Here is a 25,205-nt window from a genome sequence, read left to right as displayed (position 1 = left end):
GGAACATGATTTTTTTTTTATCATAAAGGACATAAATCAGTGTCTGGTATGAAAAGATTTTTGGTGCCTTTCTGTTCTGCTGATTATGCTTCCTCCTGTCCTTATCATCCTGTTTCTTTCTCACAACTGAATACAGCTTAATGTCGTATTTTGTGTCTATTCAAATTTGTCTACTTTTCTTCTTTTCTTATTTTCCATTCCAAGTGCATTTTTAAAAGCATTTTTAATTGATTTTATAGCACTCATGTTATTGCCTTCTTCTACTTTCAAACTTATTTTAGAGTCTATTACCATTTTTTTTTTTTTTCCATCCCTCACAGTCGATGGTGATCTGGTAATAGATTTCAAGTTGAGTTGAGATGCTGTGCGTCATGAGGAACTGCCATCTCCTCAAAAAGATGCTGGACTGTGTGAGGACGTCCAGTTGGGACAGTAAAATTTCTCTTTTCTCAATTTCTTAGGTTTTTGTTTTGGGATTTTTAACTAGATTCTTATGGAATATGTCACACTTGTAGGATTCTCATATCGTCTGTGTGGTTTTTATATTGTATTCATTCAATATGCTCAAATACTTAAATGTCTCACAGTGTAACCTCAAATATCAAAGAGAATTTGACCAATCACTTTAAAAAATCTACAAATTTTACTGTTTCACCTTCTTCTGTATTGATTAAACTGCTAAAATATATATTCCTATAAATTATATAACTCTAAATGTTCTTTCAAAGCCCCCAGTTTGGTGTGGAAATATGAAATGCCTTTATTATAATTTGTGTTGTGGGACAAATGTAAGAATTTGATTCTATAAATCATCAGTCAGGCTAATGAACTCACCAGAATGAATGAAGTCAAATTTATCTGGTCTAATAAAATCCCAGAAACTAGACCAAGGAAAAGACTTCTGTGTCTTCAGAGAGAGCTAGGACCATATATGGATTTAAGAGACTGGTTTATACAGAGTTTATTTTGTTTACTTGAACTCCCATTCCAGAGAAGTGATTCAAGCAAAGATAAGTTTTTCCACATAATGATGGGAGTTGCCTAAACTCTGGAACATACTGTGCCTGTTTTGGGGTTATTAAATAAATGATTGAAAAAGAAGACATGGCCAGTGTTTTTTTTTATTATATTGTTATTTTGTTATGTTAAATTGAATCTCCTGTGCTGACAGTTTTAGTGCCCTGATCATCGTGAGAAATGAAAACTGGGAAATCAAAATGCAAAACCTGATTGTTTTATTTTTTATTTAAGGCAATTTAGTCCTCTGAAACTCAGAAAATCCAGATTTACAAACACAAAAGTGTGAGCAGCAGCCATGGTCAGTGCAAATGAACATGTATATGAATATGTAAGTTATACTTTAAATGAAACTGATTTCTGTTTTTGCTCACTGTCAAGCCATCAACATGTCTGTTATCTTTGATAACAGCATCACTAGTATCACTAGTACCAATGCATTCAACCACCACAGCTCAGTGGTGCCTGAATATGTTAATGTTTTTGAAATACATCTCTAATACAGAACAGTTTCAGCAATCAAGAGATATTCCTTCAAAACTTGACTTGAGTAAAACATGAAGTATTATCAGTAAAATGTTCAAAGAAACAAAATTCAGAATCAAAATATCTTGTTTAGCAAAGAGGTGGACCCTGTAACAGATCTGTTCTGATATTTTATGTGATATAATTAGAATATTTTAAGCATCAATGTGTAAACAGCATTTTGTAGTTGTATTTGCCTAAGATGGAGCAAGTTTTAACTTAAGTCAAGTGATTCCCAAACTAGGGGTGGAGTCCTTCCTAAGGGTCATAAGATAAATCTTCAGGTTTGTGAGGTGATTGATGAGAGAAGAAAGAAAAAAAGCTCTTCAACCGAAACTTGAACGAATTTCTGGGGACACTTGGGTGGAGCTGGTTATAATCATTGACATCTGAAAAAGACGCCCCAGGCGCCCCAACCAGAATCTCTTCTAATGTATGAGTTACAAGCCAAAAATTCTGGGAACCAGAACTTTTTAAACATGTATTTTATTTTAAGACTATCATATGTAGATCAGTAACACTTGGTTTACCAACACAAAATTAAACTGCAATTACTCGGATAATCAATTGACTGTTTTAAATAATTTTTAATCAAAAATGCCAAAAGTATGTGCTACCAACTTCTCTTCTGTGAGGACTTACCGTTTTCTTATGATATTAAGATACATATTTTGTGTTCTGGACTGTTGGTCGAACAATAAAATGATTGGAATATGTCAGCTTTTGGAAATTGTGGTTTTCTAGTAACTCAAAACTTACACACTAGTGCAGCACATGTGAGTGTACTCTCCAGCACTCATCATATCTATCTGATCATATCTGTCCTCATCTTTTCTCATGAATGTTAACAGTCTTGTTGTTAGGTGGGACTGGAACAAAAACTCTGTGTGGACAAACACAAAGTTTTCTGTGTGTCCTGATGCTGACAGATAGGAACACAACATGTTCAGAGTTGACAGTACTCCTGTGACTGTTCAGGTAAAAAGAAAGATTTCTGACCCAGACTCAAGCCATTTCACTTACTTTATTATGATATATTTGAAGATACAATAAGCTTTTTAATATTCAATACAATTTTTATGATGACAGAGGACAAAAGCACTGCCAGGTGACCAGCACCATCAGTATACCACGCTGTGGATCAACTGAAAGTCATTAAAGCAGCTTCTTAATACTTTAACAAAGTTTTCATGTCCAGCATTCACTTTTAAGGCCATTACAAATTTGTCTTTGTCATGAGGATTGCTAAAAATCATCTCAGACTCTTTGCTAGACTGTTATATTGTCTGGATTATTGCAATGTGTGAAAACTGTGTTGAATTTCTGATTTTAGAAACAATTAACAGAACGAGCTATAAATCCATTTTATCAGTGTTTATGTTGAGTCATGCACCGTTTGCTGTCATGACAAACTGACTGCATATTTACATCATGGTGCTCAGAAATCTGCTTCCTCACACAGGAGTAGGACATCAGTTAGTTGGTGGTGGTCATAAAACTTGCCTACACTTCCCTTTAAAAATAAAATCATTTCCTTCAAGAGCTGTGAATCAGTACAAGTTAACAGTGCCTATTTTCACCTGTGGATCACATACATTACACATATTATTATATACATATTTTGAGCTTTTGTAAGCATTTACAGCAGCAGGGCAGTGAGTTTTGTACAATGGATGTGTTTGGCACAGAGAAATGATCCATATCAGGCTTTAAATACAGACAGTAAATGTCTAACAAGAAAAAAATAGAATATTGCTCCTCACTTTTGCTTGTCAGTAATTTTTTAAATAAAAACAGTCAATAAATTACAACATTAAAACAATGCTGCAACGAATCTGCAGATCCCCTAAGCTTTGCAGAGCTTTATAGTGACTTTCAGCTCATTGTTAAGCTCTCTAACTGCAACTGAACTGCTTTGGTTCACTCTAATCGCTCTCATAGAGTCAGTTTTAGCAGCAGCAGGCAGCTGTTTTCAGAGAAAAAGCTTGAACACTACCTGTTCAGCACCAAACAGCAGAGAGGGGACTGGTTGATGAACATAGTGGACCAAAAACAGTGAATATTGAATTTACGTTCATCAGGTGGCCACACACAAATTTCAGGTTCAAATGAATGTTAATGTTACTGTGTGTCTGCTGGATGTGTAAATAAACAAGTTCACCTCATCATCTTAAAAAGTGATATGTCAGTGTTTTGTTCACGACTAGTTTCCACTGCTCCTAAGTGGTTATAGCAGGTTTAAAGATTAGTCTAAAGATTTTGGAGAAATAACATCACATTGTAACACATCAATTATTAAGCTCCATTAACATATTTGTTTTTCTTCTGTTTTTTGCATTTGGGGCCATAAATTCTACACACTTATGGTTACAGAGTTACCTGATGATATTCAGGTCACTGGAGGGTTCATAGCATTTGGGATGAACCTACAGAATAAGTCCTGCAGTCCAGCTGAGTGCAAATTAAAGTTTTCTGCCTCCTCACCAGGCCAGGGGGCAACAACTGCAAAAGTATGTTGTGAATTTACACACTGAGCAGACAAAAAGCAACACTTGTGTTCATTTGAAGCCGTGTTTCCGGTTAGCTCTGGTTTGATCTCCACCAATTCTTTTATCTGCCAGTTGGTGCAGAGCAGGTGGCATGTGGTGGTTTCATCAGAGCTTTTTCTCAGAAAACAAATGATGTTAATGAGTGAAGGCAGAGGACCAAAACAATAAACTGTAATAATAATCCAACAATGCCGGCTGAGAAAGGCTGACGACATATTTTTGGCTATTGGTGTGCTGAGACTCATTATTTATATTTCATCTCAATACTAGAGGAAGATCATGGACCAAACAGCTTCCTCACTCTGGCTTTTCACTGAAGGCAGCACCTGTTGAGATGAGACAGAATATACAGAAAGAGCAAAAACCTATTAAATATTTGAGTATGTTACATAAAACACATACTGTATAGGATGTGTTTTATCTGCAGTGTGTGTGTGTGTGTGTGTGTGTGTGTGTGTGTGTGTGTGTGTGTGTGTGTGTGTGTGTACTGACTTCAGTGTGTAGCTGATGGAGCAGCCGTCTCTCTCTTTGTCTGTCTCTTCACTTTTGTCACAATGATGCAAACAGCAACAGCACTCCCAAACACAACAATGGGAATCAGGAACAACCTCAGGAACAAATAGGACTGTGTGTTTCTGTCGCCTGTTAAAAACATTTACCTTCATCAGTAAAATACACTGAAACCTGATGTTTCACAGAGAAGATGAAAACAGAAGAGTCAGTCTTACTTGTGTTGTCTGTGTTGTCTTGTCCACTGCAGGATGTTGTAAGATTGACTGAAAGAGTCTTGTTTTCAACAGGGTTGGCAGCCACACATCTATAAGAAGAGCTGAACTCCTCCTTGTACACAGTGAGAGGCAGAGAGAGACCCGAGCTGCTCGAGTTCACGATTACCTCGTCTTTGTACCACAACATTGTCGTCTCTTCAGTTTTCTTCACTGAACACAGCAGGCTGCAGCTCTCAGCTCCCACATTCACTACAGTCAGTGCAGGAGTTGGGACAGACTCTGGAGAGGAAAATAATGGAAATTTAAAATTAGACAATATGACTGACTGCTTTGGGAAGAACAAAACATCACGTCCATTTTCTGTTGAAAAATAGTAGGGATAAGGGGTGTAACTGGAAATACAGACTACAGTTTACCCGCCTCTGACTTTATAACCCCACAGTGAGTGACAGCCCCTCCATACCCCTGGTAGAGATATTCTATTTGTGATCCTTCCAATGAAAGTCAACAGAGTGTTGGATTTTGTCACAATTAAACAGGTATGCCACAAAATGAAGCTTTGGATAATGGATGCTCAGGATACTTGGGTTAAGGTGTGTTCACAAAGTGAAGAGAATTTTTGCCTCACAAAGTTCACTCTCATATTTCCTCTAGACCTTAATGGTGAAGACTCACTGACCACAATGCAATGCCAAGTTCACCTCTGACAGCGAGAACAGAGAAACTGACAGCAACAAAACTGCAAATGAGTGGTGGATCAGACATTTTAGTGGTAGTGGTAGTAATAAAGTTATAGCAGCAGTAGTACAGTTTTGTCAATTAGCTCTTTCTTTTCTTTTTCATTTTTACACATCACACCACATGTGCAGTGTGTGTGGTTTTACTTGTCCAGGTTGTAAGAAATTCATGTCTAATGTGGTGTTTGATGAGACGTAAACTAACTAATGAAGACGTTCTCTCATTATGTGACATCATTTGCATGTGACAAGGACTGGAAACTTTACACACACAATACCGTAGATGTGAAGATAGATAATAGTCTATGAAAAATATATTTTCCCAAATATACCTTTACTAAGTAAAATCACAGTGTGTAAAATTATATGAAGGGAAATTTATCACAGATGTAATGACTCACCGTACACTGTGAGGTTATAAGATGTAGTGGATCCCCTCCCATCTTTAGAGTCAATATTATCCCTGAGTGGTTATTCAAAATCGTGGAGTTAAATATGAACCACTGAGGTCATAAATGTGGCTTGGATGCTATTGGAAAAACACCAACACATGATCACAAGGAAATGTAACTTACCATACACTGTGAGTTTATACAATGTAATAAAAACTCTTCCAACTTTAGAGTCAATCATATAAATCCCTGAGTCGTTCCTCTGCAGTCCTGTGATTGTAAAGAGTCCAGTGTTTTTGTTCCAGAGAACCTTGTTCTTGTAAATTTCCTCATATATCTTGATTTTTCCCTCGTTCACCATGGCAATGGTCTTTCCTCCAAGGATCAGAAATCCCTCCTCCATCACAGGGTCAAGTAGAGTGATGGATCCTCCTTCAGTGCCCGTCAGGTTCGTCTTCACTTCCTCAGTATCAGATGAGATCATCACTGTAAAATATAAAGAAAAACAATAGTTAGTGGAGGACAAAACCATACAGCTCATAGAGAGCTGTAGTGTTTAAAATCAAGAGGGAAACTTATTGTGTCCCCAGTGTGTGGAAAACTCTGTCTGCATTAACTGTCTTTAGTTTACAGTCTGTCAGTGTATAGCAGGGGTATTCAATTAAAATTCAAAGAGGTCCAGTTAGAGAAAATTTCCTAAAGCAAAGGTCCGGAACATCATAATGTCTAACTTTCTCGAGTGGGCCGAACCAGTAAAATTTAAGTATAATCTACCGATTATTCTGCCAATTAATCGAGTAATCAAATAAGAAATATTGTTCTGCATTTTTTTCTATTACATTACTTTTGCTTTATTTAACAACAATGGTAATTTACAAAAGAAAAGACAGGTCTATTAAACGAACAACTATAAATTGCTAAAGTAAAAATACTCAGCAAAGTAACTTTACTTTTAATGTATATTTACTTTTACTGTATTTACTTTATTTTCGCACAAAGGTAAAAGTAAAGGTAGTAATGTCTGCAGAAACCACAAACAGAAGAGTGAACTAACTATTTGAACTGAAACAGTCACCAGAATGTTTTGTTTACATGTAAAAATCACAACATTTTTCTTCTGAGCAGGACAGACGCTCCCAGACCCCCAGAGGACAGGGGACAGAGGACAGGGGACTGGTTTACCAACATGTCATCTTTTTCTCCTCTTATGAGTTTGCACGTCTGTATTTAGTAATAAAAAAATAGCGATAAGAATACTATTAAAGTACAACAACAGCAATAAAAATTTTGATTTTTCAAAAAAGGAAACAATAACATGCAAGGTTTTTAAATTGTAATCAAGTAAAAACACTAATACCACGATGTAAAAATACCTAAATAAAGAATCTGAGTATTTTTCCATCACAGCAGGTCAGTGATCAGTGTTTCAGTGACTCTCTGTGGATCAGTGAATAGTGTTTTATTTATGGCGGCCCGCCACATTAAAAACAACACCACTACATGATTTTCTATTTTTGGAGCTGCGCATCTTTTTCGGTCGTGTCTAGAAGGTAACGCTTTATTTGCACAACTCTCGCGAGATTTGTGTTCGTCATTTCTACTAAAATAATCAAACTCGCGCGATCTTTCGCGAGTCTAGGGTTCCCTTCTAGACACGTCCCTCTCTGTCTCTCTGTCAGACTACAGACAGCAGACTGTCTGTAAACAGCACGATGTTTCACTCTGCAGTGTTTCACACAAAGACTTTATTTGTGTGGACATCCAGGTTTGGTTTGTCACCAATTTTGTCATTTTTATTTTTTAATCAGTCCGAGAGGACGACGGTATCAGTGATTGATTAGTGATCAGTCTGCCCTCCTCTCCTCCCTCACCTGTTCACTCTGCTGTGAGAAGATCTGAAAGTTTCTCACAGACAAACACAGACTCTCCTGTTTTACGTACAGGCCTCTTTATACAGTTGTTTAATTTTATAAGTGCATCTGGTTGGTGTCGATGTCATTAACCATCACGTTAGTCTCTGTTGTAATAAACTCCGTCATTAACAACAGTCTCCTCCACGCAGCTTCTCTGCAGTTGGTCTGTGTGTTTCCTGATCAGATAAACCAGCGCCGGAAAGACGAGAAAAGTTGCGCCAGTTAAAATAGAAGCGTCCCGTCAAAATTTAAATCTCTTAATAATTTATTGGTTATAGGTCCGGGTCCGTATAGGACGGCGTGTGGGTCCGGACTCGGACCGCGTTCCGCCATTTGGGGACCCCTGGTGTATAGTGTAAAAGAGTCAGCATAAATCATACATCTTTCTCTGCGCAACATTAAAAAACAATAAGTCCCGAATTACCTAAAGTGCTGTGCAATTATAACAACAGCGCACACATTTATTTAAAGACGCCTCTAAAACCAAGTCATATGCATTTAACGTCCAATGTCATATTCTGTGATCAAGTAAAGAGCAAGTTGCATCAGTTATGTACATTAAAAAGTTACCTATGAAAAAGATGATAATCCTCATGTGCAACTCCATGTTTGTTTTTAGACCTGAAACCTGTCGTCAGTAGAGTTTAGATTCAAATAAACTAAAGCATCACTGTCACACTGATGCAGCTTCCTGTCTGAACTCAGTAATGTTCATGTGACAAAGCAAAAAAAAGCTGCATTAACCACTAAAACCACTCTGGTCCTCTTAACAGATACACTGCGGATCACTTAACTCTGCTCAAGTAAAATTATGAATCTTATTTTTGTAAAATAATTTTCTCTTTATATTTGTACATCTATATTGAATCACACCACGACACCTGTTGTCTCCCATCTGTTAGGTTTGCCCAGATAGGGATAGCAACAGTCTTTTGAATGCATGTAGAGTGCATTCAGAAAAGTGCAGATCTCCACCAAGCTGCTTGAAAATAATATTTGGATGTAAGTCCTTTGTAATCGCCAGCATTTTGAATAGTGACTCTAATTTAAATACATATTTTTCAGTAACTGTAATGTGATTGTGACTGTAAAATGATTTTATTGCTTCCTCAGAGTCTATGATCAGAACTGCATCCATAGCAACAGTCTGTTATTCATAGCGACAGCTTACTATACAGAAATAACAGACCATGCTGTAATTGACCAATCAGAATCAAATACTTAACAAAGCCATGTAATATATCACTATAGTAAAATGAAACTTCAGTGAGAAATATATAAACCAGAAACAACAAACCAAGGAGGATTTTTTAAAATCACATAAAACATCTTTTGGACAGGATTAACATGGTGGGGGGGTGGAATTAAAATGCTCACTAATTTAACTCATCATTCAAGATGGTATTTTAACCCTGGTGAATTTACAGGATGTGGTCTGTAATAGATACGCACATTCTGCAGGACAAAGCCAAGAGAGAATACCTGCATACACAACCAGAATGACTGTGCAGGTGCAGACTGGTATCACGCCACAGCATGTAATAGACATGCTGGTCCACCATGACAGTGTCATGATTTGCCGTGCCTAGATTGTAGAATGTTTTACATTCTGAATTAAACACTCAGGAGACACCGAGTAAGTTCCTTCATGGATGCTTTACTCCCAATTCACCAGTGAACCCCCCAAAACAGACTTCTTCTTCTTCTCTTCACCTTCTCAAGCCCCCTCTAACAGCGCCGCCTAACGGGCACACATACCATTACACTGAACATCAGTACATCCCCCTCTTTTAGCTGACAAACCATCTTTCTCTACTTTTAAGGTTGAACTGTGCTGAACTAAAATAACTTCAAAACAATAATCGCTCCCATCTTAATTCATGCCTGAACATTTTCAACTCAGACTGAGTTACTTTAGAACACAATGTATCACATCCTGTTTTAGGAAGAACAAACTGTTAGGCACATACATTTTTTTTTTAAGGCCAGGGAAAACTCCCTGGACAACTAGAATGTTTATTCACAAGTCCAGTCTATCTGGAGGACGGGAAACCCTTCCCGACCTGGTCACTGTTTCACCTGAGTCTCCCTGTCTTGGATCAGTCTCTGTCTCATCAGAGCAGGACAGACCTCTCTCGGGGAGCACCGTCAGGTGAGCCCTGTTTCTCCTTAAGCTCCCTTGGTCTGTGTCCACATTGTAAGACCTTGGCGTTGAAGCCGGTCCCTGGACAGTAGCTGTGGTCTGCGCTGTTCTAATCCACACTCTCTGTCCTGGAACCAGAACTGGTAAGGCCTTTGTTTTATGTCTCAAGTTGAAAGACTGTCTCTGTTTCTCTTTTATTTCCTTGTCTTTTTCCCTGAAAGCTCTGAGGTTTGGCCAGACTGGTTTCAACGTTTGTGGAGCAGTTGGAACTGTTGATCTTATCCTCCTCCCCATTAGCAGTTGCGCCGGACACAGCCCGTAAGCCAGTGGCGTAGCTCTGTAAGCTAAGAGAGCTTTTTGAGGGTCTGGGTTTTTGCTGAGCAGCTGTTTAACTGTGCGGACAGCTCTGTCTGCTTCCCCGTTGCTCTGGGGGTAGCGAGGGCTGCTGGTCTTGTGACTGAAACCATAATCCTCTGCAAACCTGGCAAAGTCTGTCGACGCAAACTGCGGGCCGTTGTCAGTTATCAGGATTTCTGGTACTCCAAATCTTGCAAAAATTACCTTCAGTCGCTCCACAGTTGTAGATGTTGTCAGGGTTGGGAGGTTTGCTATCTCAATATATCGGGAATAGTAGTCTACCACCACGATGTAATGGCCATTCTTCCACTGAAAGATATCAGCTGCCACTTTTTGCCACGGCCGTGCAGGTAGGAGCGTGGTCATTAAAGGCTCTGTCTTTGACTGTGAATACTGGCAGCAGATTTCACATCTTGTTAACCCTGGCCACCACAGGGACTCTTGTGCTCTTGCTACACACTTGGTCACTCCCTGGTGTCCTTCATGTAGCCTGTCCAGCATTTCCCCCTGCATGCATCCAGGGATGAGAATCCTCACACCTTTGAGAAGGAGGCCCTCTGCCATGTGGATGTCATTCCTCTCTGGCCAAAATGGCAGAAGGTGCTCAGGGACACTTCTCCTGTGAGGGGGCCAGCCTTTTTCTGTTAACGTTTTCAGCTGCCTACAAATGCTGTCTGTGTTCTGAGCTTCCCTGATGCAAGCTAGTTTACATTCAGTGGCAGGCAAATGTTGCAGAATATGGTTAATATAGGCACAGCATTCGTTCTGCAAGCTACTGTTGGCCTCTCTGTTCTCAAGTCCTTGGGGTGCTCTCGAGAGAGCGTCAGCAGTGACAAGTTGTTTGCCTGGGACATGTATGATCTTGTAGTTGAACCTCAGCAGTCTTAGCCTAAACCTGAGAATTCTTGGGGGTAGATCATCTAAAGACCGAGAGCCTAGCAGTGAGATTAATGGTTTGTGATCAGTTCTCACTGTGAATTCCAAGCCTAGCAGATATGAGCTGAGTCGCTCACAGGCCCATGTTACTGCTAAAGCCTCTTTTTCTATCTGTGCATACTGGACCTCTGTAGGTGTTAAGCTCCGTGAAATGTACACAACTGGTCTCCAACTACCATCTGCTTGTTGTTGCATGAGGACTGCCCCAAGTCCATATGAAGATGCATCTGCGGATACCATTGTCTCTTTCTTAGGGCTGTATTGTGCTAGGACTGGGGGTGAACTTAGCTCTTTTTTGACATTTTCAAAGGCCGTTTTCTGTTGTGCGTCCCATGTCCATGTACTGTCACTTTTTAGCAGATCACGCAGGGGTTTTGTGAGGGCTGGTAGGCTGAGTGAAAACTTGCCGACATAATTTACCATTCCCGTGAAACGGCGGACTTCTTCCACGTTGCGAGGTTCTTGCATTTTCTCAATGGCGCTGATTTTGTCTGGATCAGCCTCAATGCCTGCTGCACTTATGTTATGTCCTAGGAATTTCACCTTCCCAACTGCAAACTCACATTTTTCATTGAGAGTGAGGCCAGCTTTTTCACACTTTTTAAGTACTTCCTGCAGCCTTTCATCATGCTCTGCCTCGTCTTTTCCATAGACTAGGATATCATCTGCATGGCACAGGGCACCCTCTGCCCCAGCGATGATTTGGGAGATTCTCAACTGAAAATGTTCAGGCGCGGAAGAGATACCAAAAGGGAGTCTCTGAAAGCAATATCTTCCGAAAGGGGTGATAAAAGTCGTTAGAGGCTGTGATTCTTCATGCAAAGGTACCTGCCAAAACCCAGACGTTGCATCTAACTTCGAGAAGACTTTTGCTCCCTCAAGCTGTGCCAGCGTCTCATCGACTGCTGGCAGTATGTGTCTTTCCCTGCAGACACTGTCGTTAAGTCGGGTGAGGTCCACACATATACGGGGTTTTTTGTTCGGTTTGGGGACCACCACCATACCCGCACACCATTCAGTCGGCTCCTCGATTTTTCTTATGACCCCCAGTGCTTCCATCCTGTCTAACTCTTCTTTAACCTGGTCTTTCATGGGCAATGGGACTCTGCGTGGAGCTGAGAGTGCATACGGAACTGCTCCATCTTTCAATTTTATCTTGTAACTTCCCTGTAGCTTTCCTAGCCCTGAAAACACTTTTGGGAACATAGCTCTGTACTGGTGGCTCTTCTCTGATTTCTCTCCTTGGACTGAAGCTACCTGTTGAATCAGCTTTATTAGAGCAGGGAGTCCCATTAGAGGCATCACTAGGTTTGCCACCACATACACGTCCTGCCTTGTTGTCTTCCTTTCAGTTTTGATGCGTGCTCTCATGGTGCCCAAAACCTGTAATGGGCAGTTATCTGGACCTTTAATCCTTTTAGGTGGTTTCCTCAACCTACCATCACGTACTCTAGAGTACATAGAAGCTGGAATGGCTGTAACTGAGGCTCCTGAGTCCAGTTTAAATGTTATCTTCTCTCCATTCAGGCTGATTTCTTTTAACCATACGTCCTCTGTTCCTTCTGTGTTAAGTGTCCCCATGAAGGCTATATCGACTGTGTCACAGTCCACAATAGCTTCCACTCTTGTAGATGATCTGCAGACTGCAGCAAAATGTCCCTTTTTTCTGCATTTTCGACACTCGGCCTCTTTGGCTGGGCACTGTTTCCATGGGTGTTGTGGAGTGGAGTTAACGGGCACACATACCATTACACTGAACATCAGTACATAGATGTGAAAAGCAGACACAGTGGCCTCATGTAAGAACACTTTTGTATTCTTGTCTTAAATTTCTCTTGCTTTTTTCATATGAAGGCCTCGTACGAACACACCACGTCACATTCAACAAACGCTCATAACTTCAGAAAACCATGTAAATGAGTCACTTGTGCAAATTTGAGTGCACATACAGACTTGTAAATTAGTATAATTAGCGCCCCAATAAGGCTGCACTTCCTGCTCCATATGTCAGGAAGTGTTCTTTCATGAAAATGGCATCAAAGAGAAAAAAGAAAAACTTTATGAGTTTGGAATTTGATGTCCTGCTCTCTTTTATAACAGCATCAGCAGAGACATTAAAAGAGCTGCTAAAGCAAAGAACCGGGAAAAACGAGTGCTGTTAATGCTGTGTAACCAGAGGGTCGGACTATCACTGAAAAAACAGGAAACATCTCGACATAAAATGACTTGAGAGAAAAAATTGGCTTGTCATAGTCACAGTAAGGGCCAATCAATGACTGCAGTCAGAGGAGAGGGTTTTCATCAAGGACAAAGAGGACAGAATAAGTGAGGATGTTCACCTGGACAGAGACTTCATAAACCTGTATGTTCAGATACACAGCCAACACACCTGACAGCAGGTAATAATAGATTATTGAATGAATGATGATAGGCTTTATATGTAAATTTACAATTATATTATAATTTGAATTGCAGTCAAACAGGATAATGTTGACATAATTATGAAGTGTAATTTATTTTTCATACTCAACGTGTCTTAAAACTAATGAAATATACAGCCAGTAGTGAAAAAGTTCAGTTTGGATAACAGCAGACTGACTGCACATGACTCTACATCACATCTGGACCACTCAGAAATTGTGTTTGTATCTGAAAGAAAATTCAAAATACACGAAAATTGGTGAATCCCACAAGTTCTCTGAAATCACTCGTAGGCACCACTTGAGTTCATACGAGTGGTTTTTACATGAGGCCCAATCTTACTATGTGCAAAAATACATATGCATAGACTTTCAACATAAAGCTTCAGAGAAACGGTTCAGGAAATGTTCACAGTCTGGTTATGTTTAGGCAACAAAACTACTTGGTTAGGTTTAGTAAAAAAAACATGATGGTTTGAGTCAAAATAACCACTTCCTTATTGACCCAGCAGCCTCATACAGGAACTGCCCCTGATAGACTGTGAGAAAGTCCTGTCTTTGGACCTTTTTTGTCCTTCCTCATTCTTTACACTACATTCGTCCTTTGCTCCTCTCATTGTAACCTCGTACTTTTCACGCCTTGGTGATGCAAAACGTGACACTGACACACTATCCTCTTGTGAATCTGCAGCCTGTTGGCCTGAGATTATGCTGGCAGGTCATGTTGAAATCATCCCACCATCCCTGGAGAAATAAATCCAATCTGAATGGTTGGCTTTAGAGGGTCACATGAGAGATTTGGCAACTCTTTGTAGGTCGCATTCAAAAAACAGTTTTTTGTGTTCATGCCACAAAAAGTAGAAAGAACTCTGGGTTGCATAATTCATAAGTCTTTTTATCAGTGATCTTTTTATGTGATTTTAGTGAATGCATTGTGCTTACTGCTCGGACTGAACAGAGCGAGACAACACAAGGGGGAGTTCATGTTCATCAAACCACTCAGTATCCAAGAAGACACAAACAGCACGACCACCAGGCTCACTGTGCTGCTGAAGGTTGCTGTTAAAAAAAGTTTGCTTTGGAGTTTTGAACTTTGTATATGAATATTGTGAAATTAAAACTGTAAACTTAGAAGCACCGGTGATAGATCTCACAGCTTGGTGACGCTTTCACTCTTTGGAGTCTCTTTGTCTCCATTTTCAAAAGGTTAGAATACTTCACACAGCCAGTATCATCTGTCTCACTTTAACAAAACACCATAAGAGATGTCATGCAAGCTCCTGCTTGTGCGCTCATCAAACTTTCAAAGAGGAAGAGGTTAAACTTCCTCTATTCATAGTTCCACAAGCCTCCAGACCTAACGAGAACAAAACCTCATCTGTCTTATTCAGTTACACATTATAGATCTTTAACTGTCAGTCAAAGCAGGTCTCCACTATGCAAATTTTTCTTTTGGCTGACTTGAAAAACTGCTGTTAGAAAAACAGCCCCATGAACCAGTCAGACCACCTAAAATTGCCTCCAGCACAGTTTTTAATATGTGTTCTTTGAAAACATGATCTTTCAGGTATATACTGGTACACAGCTTTTATACTGAGTCCTACTTTTTTATTCAAGTTTTTTAAACTTGGTTGCGCTCTCATCAAATCATGCTCTTTGTCTGTTCCAGCAATGCTGTTGCTATTGTGGCTGAATTTACCAACATACAGTGCTCATTAAGCTAAAGTAAAGACATTATGTTGATGCAAGGCAGTTATTCTCATGGCCTGTCAGAAAACCGATACACAAATGACCTCAGACTCACTCTCAAACCAGGAAGCCATAAAACAAATGCAAACAAAGACTCTCAGCTAATGCATGGAGTGTACTGTAACATAGAGATTGGCTTCACCTTGGTACGAAAGACAAGCACTCAACAGACAGACTCCAGACCTCTGAATCAGCACCCGCACCTCAGATTTGTTTGCTGTCTCAAATAAGTCTGGTGTTGTGCACTAGTGGCTTGATATTTTTTCTTTTTCTGGTGGGAAACTCAGTCAACCAGTTTTGTAGGCAGAATTAAGAAAGTTGAGGTCATGTATCTACACAGCTAGCTAAGAGCCCCATGTGAGCACAATTTACATTACCCTGTTACTGTGTCTCATAGCGTTCCCTATAGACACCTTTTTTGTTGGTAAACACTATGGTAAACATTACTGGGAGTTTTTTGTTGTGGGCGGAGCTTAGATGGAGACAAAATAATTTAATAAACATGATAACACAAATGCTCAAGACCTCTTGTGTTATTTGTTATTTCGTGTTATTTGACAAAGTTCACAGTAACCAGAAGGACCAGTCTGTCCAACCCGCACACGCTCACTCAGTGGACAGATGACTTTTCCAAAATTAGTAGATGGTACATAGCGTTAGGTAATTGGATGAATGTATTAGCCATTGGCTGAGGGTTTTGAGGGGTGATATTTGTCATTTTGCTAATTTAATGGTCTGAAAAGTGACAAAGTGACAACGACGCACTCCACACCCACTGAGCTGGAGGACGAGTGAGAGAAAAACAGCCACAACAACTAACCAGGTGCATTAAAGATTAATTTCAAACAAACCAGCTGGTGATTGTTATAACAGTCAAAAGACAGACCAAGATGGATTGGGTGAGTTTTATTTTGTTTCTTATGTCAAGTTTAAACTGAGTGTGTTTTACAGAGTTAACAATTAACGCTCATCTTTCTTTGGTCGAAGAGAATAATTGTGAGAACATGTACTTTCCTGAGAGTTTGTTTATTTTGTTGTGGTTCACACATATCTTCCAGCTTTTTGTCTTATCATGTTTAACCACTGTTGTCTTTAATTTTTTTGACTGACAGTGGCAGCTGGTTTGGTATATTACTGGTGTGTAACTGGTATATTACTCTGATTCTGACGCCCAACACAACAGCAAGTTGACATTTTCAATTGGATATGCGGTCCCCTACTGTGAGGTGACTCATGTTTGCCTCCAGTTTTTCTTTTGTTTTGCCTCAAGCTAACAACATGCTGTAATCATGATGTCAGCACTAACAGCAAATACAAACAAATCTTGGGATAAAGTGAAAAAATATATAAATGTTTTGTATATAGTATTGTTGTGAACATTCTGATGCATAATGGTGACTTGGAAGAGAAGTGTTGAAATGGCATATATCTGAAAGAGCACACACAAGTCTTATAGTGCAGCAAGGATAATATGTAATATTAAAGTCAAAGTATTCATTTTTCCAGTTGGACAAACAGATAAGGTGAAGGATAGAAATGTATTTGTGTTAAGTTGTAGAGAAGTAGAGAGTAAAAGAGAAACAAAGGGGAAAACTCTCAGTACAAATCTTCAAGGGTCTGATGACAGTGGATAAGCACATAAATTGCACTCGAATCAAGGTAAGTGTTTCCATTAACAGCTCACCCTTTGCCTGATGAAGTCTGTTCTGATGCTCATTGTCTTTATCCAACACAACTTGAAACTGTTCACAACAAGGTCTATGAATTATCTTGACAGATTGGGTCATGATTTCTGGAAAGAGAATTTGCAGTTGGATTTTTTTTTTAACTGTGTATTTTCTCCTGCCAGCGCAGTGTGTAAGAGTGTCAATTAATTTAAGTATTTTAGATGATCTATAGATGTGCTTATCATGACACCAGAGAAATAAAATGATGACATCCATAAAGAGGTTTGTGGTACTTCAAATTACAAAGCAATCCTTAAATGGGCATGTTTTTCCATTCTTATGAAAAATGGTCACTGCTCTTTATCCCGTTATCATAAATTCCACATCGACTGAAAATGAAGTCATGGATGGGATTAAACTAAAGAAAAAAACCTCCCAGACAAAGATTGAAGATTTAGTTTTATTGTCACAACAATTATACAGTTGTGTGAAAAACTTGCTGTGAAGCACCAGAGAAAAAGTTAAGTATAGCGAGTTATGTTATAAAAACCAGAACAATAATGATAAGATAAAATATACATAAAATAAAATAGAATAAATAAATGCATTTAATAAAATAGAATAAAATGCATTTATAAAATAAAATATACAATAAATAATATAGAAAGTATAACAATTTCAAATTGTAAATAAAATATCGCACAGATGTATTGCACTTAGTTATATGTTGTTTTTGAATATTGTACTGGGGTGTGTGTTAGAGTTAGTGTATTATTGTTTTTTAGGAGCCAGGGTGAAAAAACTGTTCCTCAGCCTCCTGATACAAGTCCTGTGAGTCCTGAAAGAATTCGAACTGCATGAAAAAAACTTAAGTAACATTATTAATTACTACAGCAGTAATGTGATTACTTTGAAGTGTGATTTTATTTGAGATACACATATATTTTCAGTGTTTTACACTGTAGCTATTGCTCCCACCAATGGGTCAGTGGTAAGACTGACTTCTTGCATGAAATTTAGTATTTCAGTCTGTAACTGTATTGTTAATTAGAGCACATATATATGTTTCTCATATCAAAAGATGGTCAGTGTATTTCAAGTATTTATGAAGGAAATTTTTTTTAAATGTTACAGTTGCCCCAGGTCTCCCCTATCTTAAAATATTAAGTTAGTAATGAGAAACTTTCTAAAAAAAATATAATGATTTGAGTTTCATTATTTTGAGATATATAGTCAATACCTTTAAATACTGAATCATTATTTAGATTAGACACAACATTATTTTGACAACAATTTCTCTTTCCATCATATTGTCAGAAATGGGCTTCCATAGATACAGACGTTTTGAGATGAGTGTATAAAGCAGATCTGTCTGCTTCTTACTGTTAACAGACTCGTGTCTCCAGTGTAGTTCATGCACTTCACTGTTACACCACAGCATTATAAACATACATGAGGCTTCATGATTAAAGAAAGTTTTTAATAAGCTGACAATATGAACGCTGTTATCTAACAATGCTCACACTCAAACTGATTCCTTCAGTTCAGCAAAAATATGAGCATGTTGAATGAACGCTGCTCTTTTAGTGTATTTATGCACAATGCTGACCTCCTCTGTGTCTCACTGCACCTGACAAACTACCATAGTGTACCTGAATCAAACCCCTCATACAGTCCTTACCAGATATTTTACAGGTTGGACTAATTTAAAAACAAGTTTTTTTTGTAAAGCTGTGACAGAGGTGGTGAGTGTAAAGTTAGCATGACCCATAGAGGAACAATGGTGATATATGGCAGGTTGAAATTAAGTTTTTTTTTCCTTTACATGTGAACTATGAACACATACCCAGCGATTTATGACAGTTAAATATTTGTTTTGTATGTTGACGGTTTAACTGCCCACCACTAAAATTGAGGGGCTGGACTTAACTGAGATATGAGAGGAGGATATTTCCTTTGTTTAGTGATTGATTGCGCCTGGTTTTCCCCAACATCTGTCTCAGCTATTCATCCTACAAACCCAAACAGAAACCACCCATGCTAATTTGCATCCTCAGGGCAGTGCAGTCTAATTTTACAATCTATCTGATCTTGCATGTTCTTTTCTCGTCTCTCATGTCTTATGTCTTATTTTTTCATTCGCTATTTTTCAAATAAGTCTCCTATTATGAACTGCATGAAGATCTGATTTGACAGTGTTAGCATAGACTGTGTGTGTGTGTGTGTGTGTGTGTGTGTGTGTGTGTGTGTGTGTGTGTGTGTGTGTGTGTGTGTGTGTGTGTTGTGTGTAAATCAAGCTATTGTGTTTTATCAACAGCATGAGGTACTTTCCCGTCGGTGTTTTTGTTAACAGTCTGGAGATGAATGTGAAAGGTTGGAGTTCACTTACAGGCTGAACACTGAGGTCCATTTAGAGACTGAGATTGAGAGAACATTCAGATCTACAGAACAGAACAGTCTGATGAAACAAACAGATTTAAACCTCTGTATAAAAGCATTAATCCTATTTATTGCTTCCTTATAGATATTCTACCTGATATTTTCAATCATCAGGTTGTGACGGCCCACCCATGTGTCTTGTTTTGTTCACCCAGAGACTTGGTGGGTCGTCAGTGAGACTGGTTGCACCTGAGAGTTGGGAGGAGCCAGAGGGCATAAAAGGGCTGCTCTCGTTTGACTCTTTCTCTCTGGCTGGGCTGCTGCCACCATTCCTCATGGCCGTCTCATCCTTTCAGTTTTGGGTTTGAATCCTTATTTCAGCACTCTTACATACATTCCTATACACCCACACATGCACTACATTACTGATTACAGATTCATCCCCTTTTTCCCACATTTCTTTGGGTTTACAATAAAATATCCAGATAATTGATCTTTCTGTGTGCTGACTCCCTCCTTTTGTTGCAACTTTGAGCCAAGCTGTAACAAGGTGCAATATCTATCCAGTATTATTTGCCATTATCTATGACAATTCTGCAAATCTGCCTCTCCAGTTATTCAGTGTTATTTAGCGACTCCTGCTGGTCACTTACAACAGTGCGGGGCACCACCCCTCATTGACTCGGATGCGTTTCGTACCTGTCCGCAGCTAATATCGACACACCAGACTTTTCAACTGACTTTTTAATGTAAACCCATCCGAACAAATACAGGACTTTCACCCAGGAGACCGGGGCTCATTAAACATGATCAAAAGTTGTAAGGTACATAACGTTATGTCTGTCAGGTGACTTTCATGTTGTGAGCTGCTTTAGTGATATGTCACTTTCATCACATGGCTTTCATTTCATATCACGTGATGTACTTAACGTAATGTAGTCATGGTAACCCCATGACCATAGAAGGTGACCCCCCTCACCCATCCCCAGTGGAAATGAGACCCTTGCATGCATTCTCACCTGCAGTTCAGCAACTCACACACAACACAACACAACCACAGTCATGTGTTAGACAGAGTTGCGAGGTGAGAAAGAAGATAAAATCACGCTAAAGCCACAATGGTGTGGTTTACAGGTTGATCTAAGTCCTGGTTGAGTATTAAACGGGGTCCTCAGAGTTACTGCAGGGGTTGGCAAAAATGCACAGAGACATGTTTATTTTTTATTCTGCAAATAGGACATTAACGAGAAACCAGCATATAATCAAAAATAAGTCAGCATGTTCAGAATCCTCATCCACATCATGTGACCTAGCTAACCTACCAACTCACTGTGCAGCAACTGATAAGAGTGAATTAGTTAGCTATGTATAGTTGGAATATATTGGCCAATTAGGTGTCTTTTTGCAAATGTACAAACACTCTTCTTAGCCACAATGAATCATTTTGAAACTTCACAAGCATGAGACTCTGACATAATCTCCACCTCGTAAACCACTGGCGAAAGAGTGTGTGTGTGAGGTTAACACTGCTAACATTGGCCATGCTACAACTGCTGCAGACTTAGCAGCTACAGGTAAGAGAAAAAAAGAGAAGATCCAAAAATATAAGCTGCAACATATGTAGTAAAGGGTCTCTGCTCCATCTCCATCAGCTAAAGGTCCAATTGCCTAAAAATGTGTACCATTCCTACTTCAAAACTTTTATTAGCTATTGAGGCTATATCACAGCAGCTTTTCCATTTTCCTACAAACCCTTGAAATATGTGTGAATTACCACTCAAGTGCTGCTTTCTCCCTTATCCTCATTATGTGGGGAACTTTTTGGCTCCAAGGTAAGACGATTCAACCACAGTCATTCTGACTCACAAAGGAAACGGCTTCTCGTCTTTTTGGTCTTATTGGCATCCTGTTTCCAAAAAATCCCCATCTGCATTAAACATTCACATGGCTTGATAATAGACACACAACTGTCAACATAATGACAGACTGACATGTTTTTTTTAAGATGATTTTTTTTTGGCTTTTTTTTTGCCTTTATAGAAAGGACAAATTTAAATAGACAGGAAATGGTGTCAAGACAGAGGGAAAGATATGCAGCAAAGGTCCGCAGACAGGAGTCAAACCAATGGCTGCTGCTGAGGACTGGCAGCCTGTGCAGATGGACTGCATGCTTCACCTACTGAGCAACCGGCGGCCCATGGCTGACATGTAATGTAGAGCTAACATAATTTGTCTTTAAAATAAAAATCAGACCCAATTGTGGCATGTTCAGAGAATACTGTTTCTTTTTTTGGTGTGGTTCTTTGTGTCACTTTGCCTACCAATTCTTTGGAATGAATTGGGCCTACATCTGATTGCAGCACACTTCTGAACACTGGATTTGATTCAACTCAACTCATGGGTTTTACAGCTTTTTATGCATTGATCAGATGTGGGTGGCAGAGATCCTGAGAGATGCACGCCACACCAACAACAGTAACAATGGAAGAGTTTCAGAGCAGACCAAAAGCCCACCATCAAGTCTTTCCCAGTATCATACTTGCAAATGCCCAGTCCTTACAGAACAAGACAGATGATTTTAGATCAGACTTCAATAGGACATAACAGACAGAAACATCCTCTGTCTGACGAAAATATGCCTCATCCCTCAAGCATCCAATCAGTGTAGTCGTCTTCTATCTGGAATCTGTCCCATGACAAAAAACAATGATGCATTCCTAGGGACACAAACTTTCCACTCCAGCTTGACTGGCTTTGTGCATGTGGTGATCTCATCCTGCCCATTGTACTTTCACTGAGACTTCATTATCTCCACCTGCTGCATTACATCACACATCACTAGTAATCAGGGATGCATCCAGTTGATAACAGGGTATAGCCAACAGCACCCCTGGGCTGCGTCATGGTTAGCCAAGCTAACGGCAGATAGTAGTTAGCTAAGTTATTTTGCCGACACATAAAGCTATCTTTACATAAGGACACTTCATTAACAACCTCAGTACTATATCCCCTGACATCAGAGGTGAAACCAAAAAATAGATTCTCCATGAAATATGATCCAGTCTGGGGCACCCCTGTAGCTCAGTTGGTGGAGCGTGCGCCTCACGTACTGAGGCTGTTAATCCTCTGCATTAGTCGCCGGTTCGGCTCCCACCTGCAGTCCATTTACTGCATGTTATCCCCTCTCTCTCTCTGTGTACCCCCTTTCCTGTCATATCTTCGACTGTCCCTGTCAAAATAAAGGTAAAAAGCCCAAAAAATTGTTTATGTCAGTGACTAAAGTTATAATGTTCTACTTTAGGTTGAGGTGAGGTTCAGGCCCAGAAACATTGCAGTCTGCTCTGGTCAATTCTCGTTCCAGCCTCCGCTGCAAGAAAGTGTTTCACTGGATGCAAATTTAGTAATGTCGCTGACTGCACGATGAGTCATTAAGTTGCAGGAAAGGACAAACTCTGAATCCAATCTAAGGGAAATTTCCATTCAGCAGATTTTGTCTCAAACACGACAGAAAACGCCGCCACTGTGACACGGTCAAAAACTGCTTCCCCTTGAGCGCACCCGCTTCTCATCACCTGGATCTTTGCATTTCCTGTACTTATGCTCCAGCCAGTGTTCAAGGACAGAACTACACGTGCATACATATGGTCACCTAGTCTGTTAGATAAACATAAAATAAAACAAACACAAAAGCATATATAGCTATTGTTTGCAAAATGTTTTGGGTTCCAAACAAAAGTATTTTGATAATGGTTAAAAATTTGCTGAACGGGACGGTTTCACGCTAGTGAAAAAGAGGTCATTATGGCAGGCAATTTTAACAACGCAAACGTTTAAAAAAGTGTAATCTATTCAAGAAGGGTTACATGCTCTTCCCCCATTCAACAAGTCAGATCACATTTTTCATACTAGAATATAAACCAAGGATGGTACAGGAAGCTGTGGTGACAAGAGAGGACAGACAATACACAGCATTACACACTGAGTGATGCTGAGTTTGATTTTCTAATCAGGCAGCAAAACATTTAATTATTTGTCAAGTCACAAAGAATATAACATAAAGAGCAATATAAATAATACTTAGAAAAATAAAACTATTACTTAAACAGGGTCATATGTTTATTGGTATAACCTGACAATGCAAACATGTAGACAGGTCTGCATGTTGCATGAGAAACTGACAAAACTCCATTCTCTATGGTCGGTTTCTATGGAAATGAAAGCAAGCTACGTGTGGTTCTCGTGGGTTGATGATGTTTCTGACGTGCTTGAACTCATGTATGTCAGTCTGTGGTAAAGTAGAAGGCCTGATGGCTGGATAGAGACAGCTCATTTTCTCTTTAATCAACCCACTTATTCTGAGTGCAAGCATGACAGGACGTGGTTTCTTTCAGTAACAGACAGTTTTCCCTTCGAAGAACAGTCTGCACATTATGCTGCAGCAGGAAGAACACTTGATGGTGTTTGCAGAGGTTTGTGCTTTAAATGCTTTTATGAACAGCAATATGATACTTTAAACTATAAAGCTTGATGGACAGACTGAGCAGCTAATGCAGTTCATGGATTAATGGCAGAAGGGAGAGCGTTCCTATTAGCTGATTCTTCCCGGACTGAGAGCTCCCAGTAAACGCAGTAAACTTTGACTGCAGTGTCATCAGAGACCAGCGGAGGCCAGTTTGACGACAGGAAAGAGGCTACAGCAGCCATTGCCAAACTTAGTGCCAAGGCCCAATTTAAAATTGGAAAATCCTCTGTGGCCCACCCAAACATTTAACCACAACTTTGATCAACACAAATCACAATAATTGTACCAATGAGGAGAGAAATAAGATATGTTCTGGTGTTATGTTATGTTCTGGTCACCAAAAGGTCTGATAAATGAAGAATAACTCTTAATTTAAATCTCATTGCTTTGTTATATTAGTTCTAATTACTTATAAATTATCAAAAATATTTTATGGTAATGCCAAACTTATTTATTTTTCATGACCTGCAGAGCCTTCATGGCCCACTAGTGGGGCGTGGCCCACATTATCAGAATTACTGTGTTGCAGTAGTCAAGAGGTAGTTTTATCCCTGGGTTTGGCTCCCATCACCTCGGGTTAACTGAGCTAACTGCTGTTAGCTAACTGCTGTTAGCTCAGTTACTTTAGCAACAAGTAGAACTGTCTTTCCATCAGGAGACTACATAAATGACCTCAGTACTGAATTCCCTGTTGGTCTCAAGAGGTTGTGTTCATCCCGGTGACTGACTGTGTTCACTGGGAGCCTGCTAAGCTCAGTTCTGTTTTTTCACTAATGGTATCTGGCATGGTTAGCTACTTTAGCAGCACGTAAACTATAAAAACTTGGTCACCCAAATCCATAAATAAAGTTATAGAGTTGTGTTTTTGTACAGTGAGTTCCCAGAAACACTGCAGTCCACTCCGTTGAGTGGATGTATTTTCCTTCTGTTCTGTTGCATCATAAATGAGAAAGCGTAATTGGATGCAAACTTAATGTACACTCCCAAGCGCAGGGTGAGTCATTAATAGTTTTTAAATATTTTCTAGGTAAAGACAAACTCTGAAACACCATTAACCTTCCTCTTGCGTTTGCTTTCTGTTACTATCTCTTATGTCTTGTCTCGAATCAGCCATAAAGTACCCTAAAAACAATTATTTATCATCCATTTTGTTTCTTACCTCTTGGTTACC

The 25,205-nt window shown here is 39.4% G+C and overlaps 1 protein-coding gene across 1 annotated transcript; it reads right to left on the bottom strand.

The window, feature by feature from the left end:
• Window positions 1-4,584: 4,584 nt before the first annotated feature.
• Window positions 4,585-6,366, bottom strand: LOC146330191 (CD48 antigen-like). The gene is made up of 3 exons (XM_084714476.1): window positions 6,132-6,366; window positions 4,820-5,098; window positions 4,585-4,733 (listed from the first exon to the last, which is right to left on the bottom strand). The coding sequence occupies exons 1-3, from the start codon at window positions 6,349-6,351 to the stop codon at window positions 4,585-4,587; spliced, it is 648 nt and encodes a 215-aa protein (XP_084570602.1). The 5' UTR covers window positions 6,352-6,366.
• Between the last annotated feature and the right edge of the window lie 18,839 nt (window positions 6,367-25,205).

The sequence above is a fragment of the Lutjanus erythropterus genome, chromosome 3 (genome assembly GCF_056507025.1).
Source record: "Lutjanus erythropterus isolate fLutEry1 chromosome 3, fLutEry1.hap2, whole genome shotgun sequence".
Lineage (NCBI taxonomy): Eukaryota > Metazoa > Chordata > Actinopteri > Lutjaniformes > Lutjanidae > Lutjanus > Lutjanus erythropterus.
This window is presented reverse-complemented; position numbering and strand designations above follow the sequence as displayed.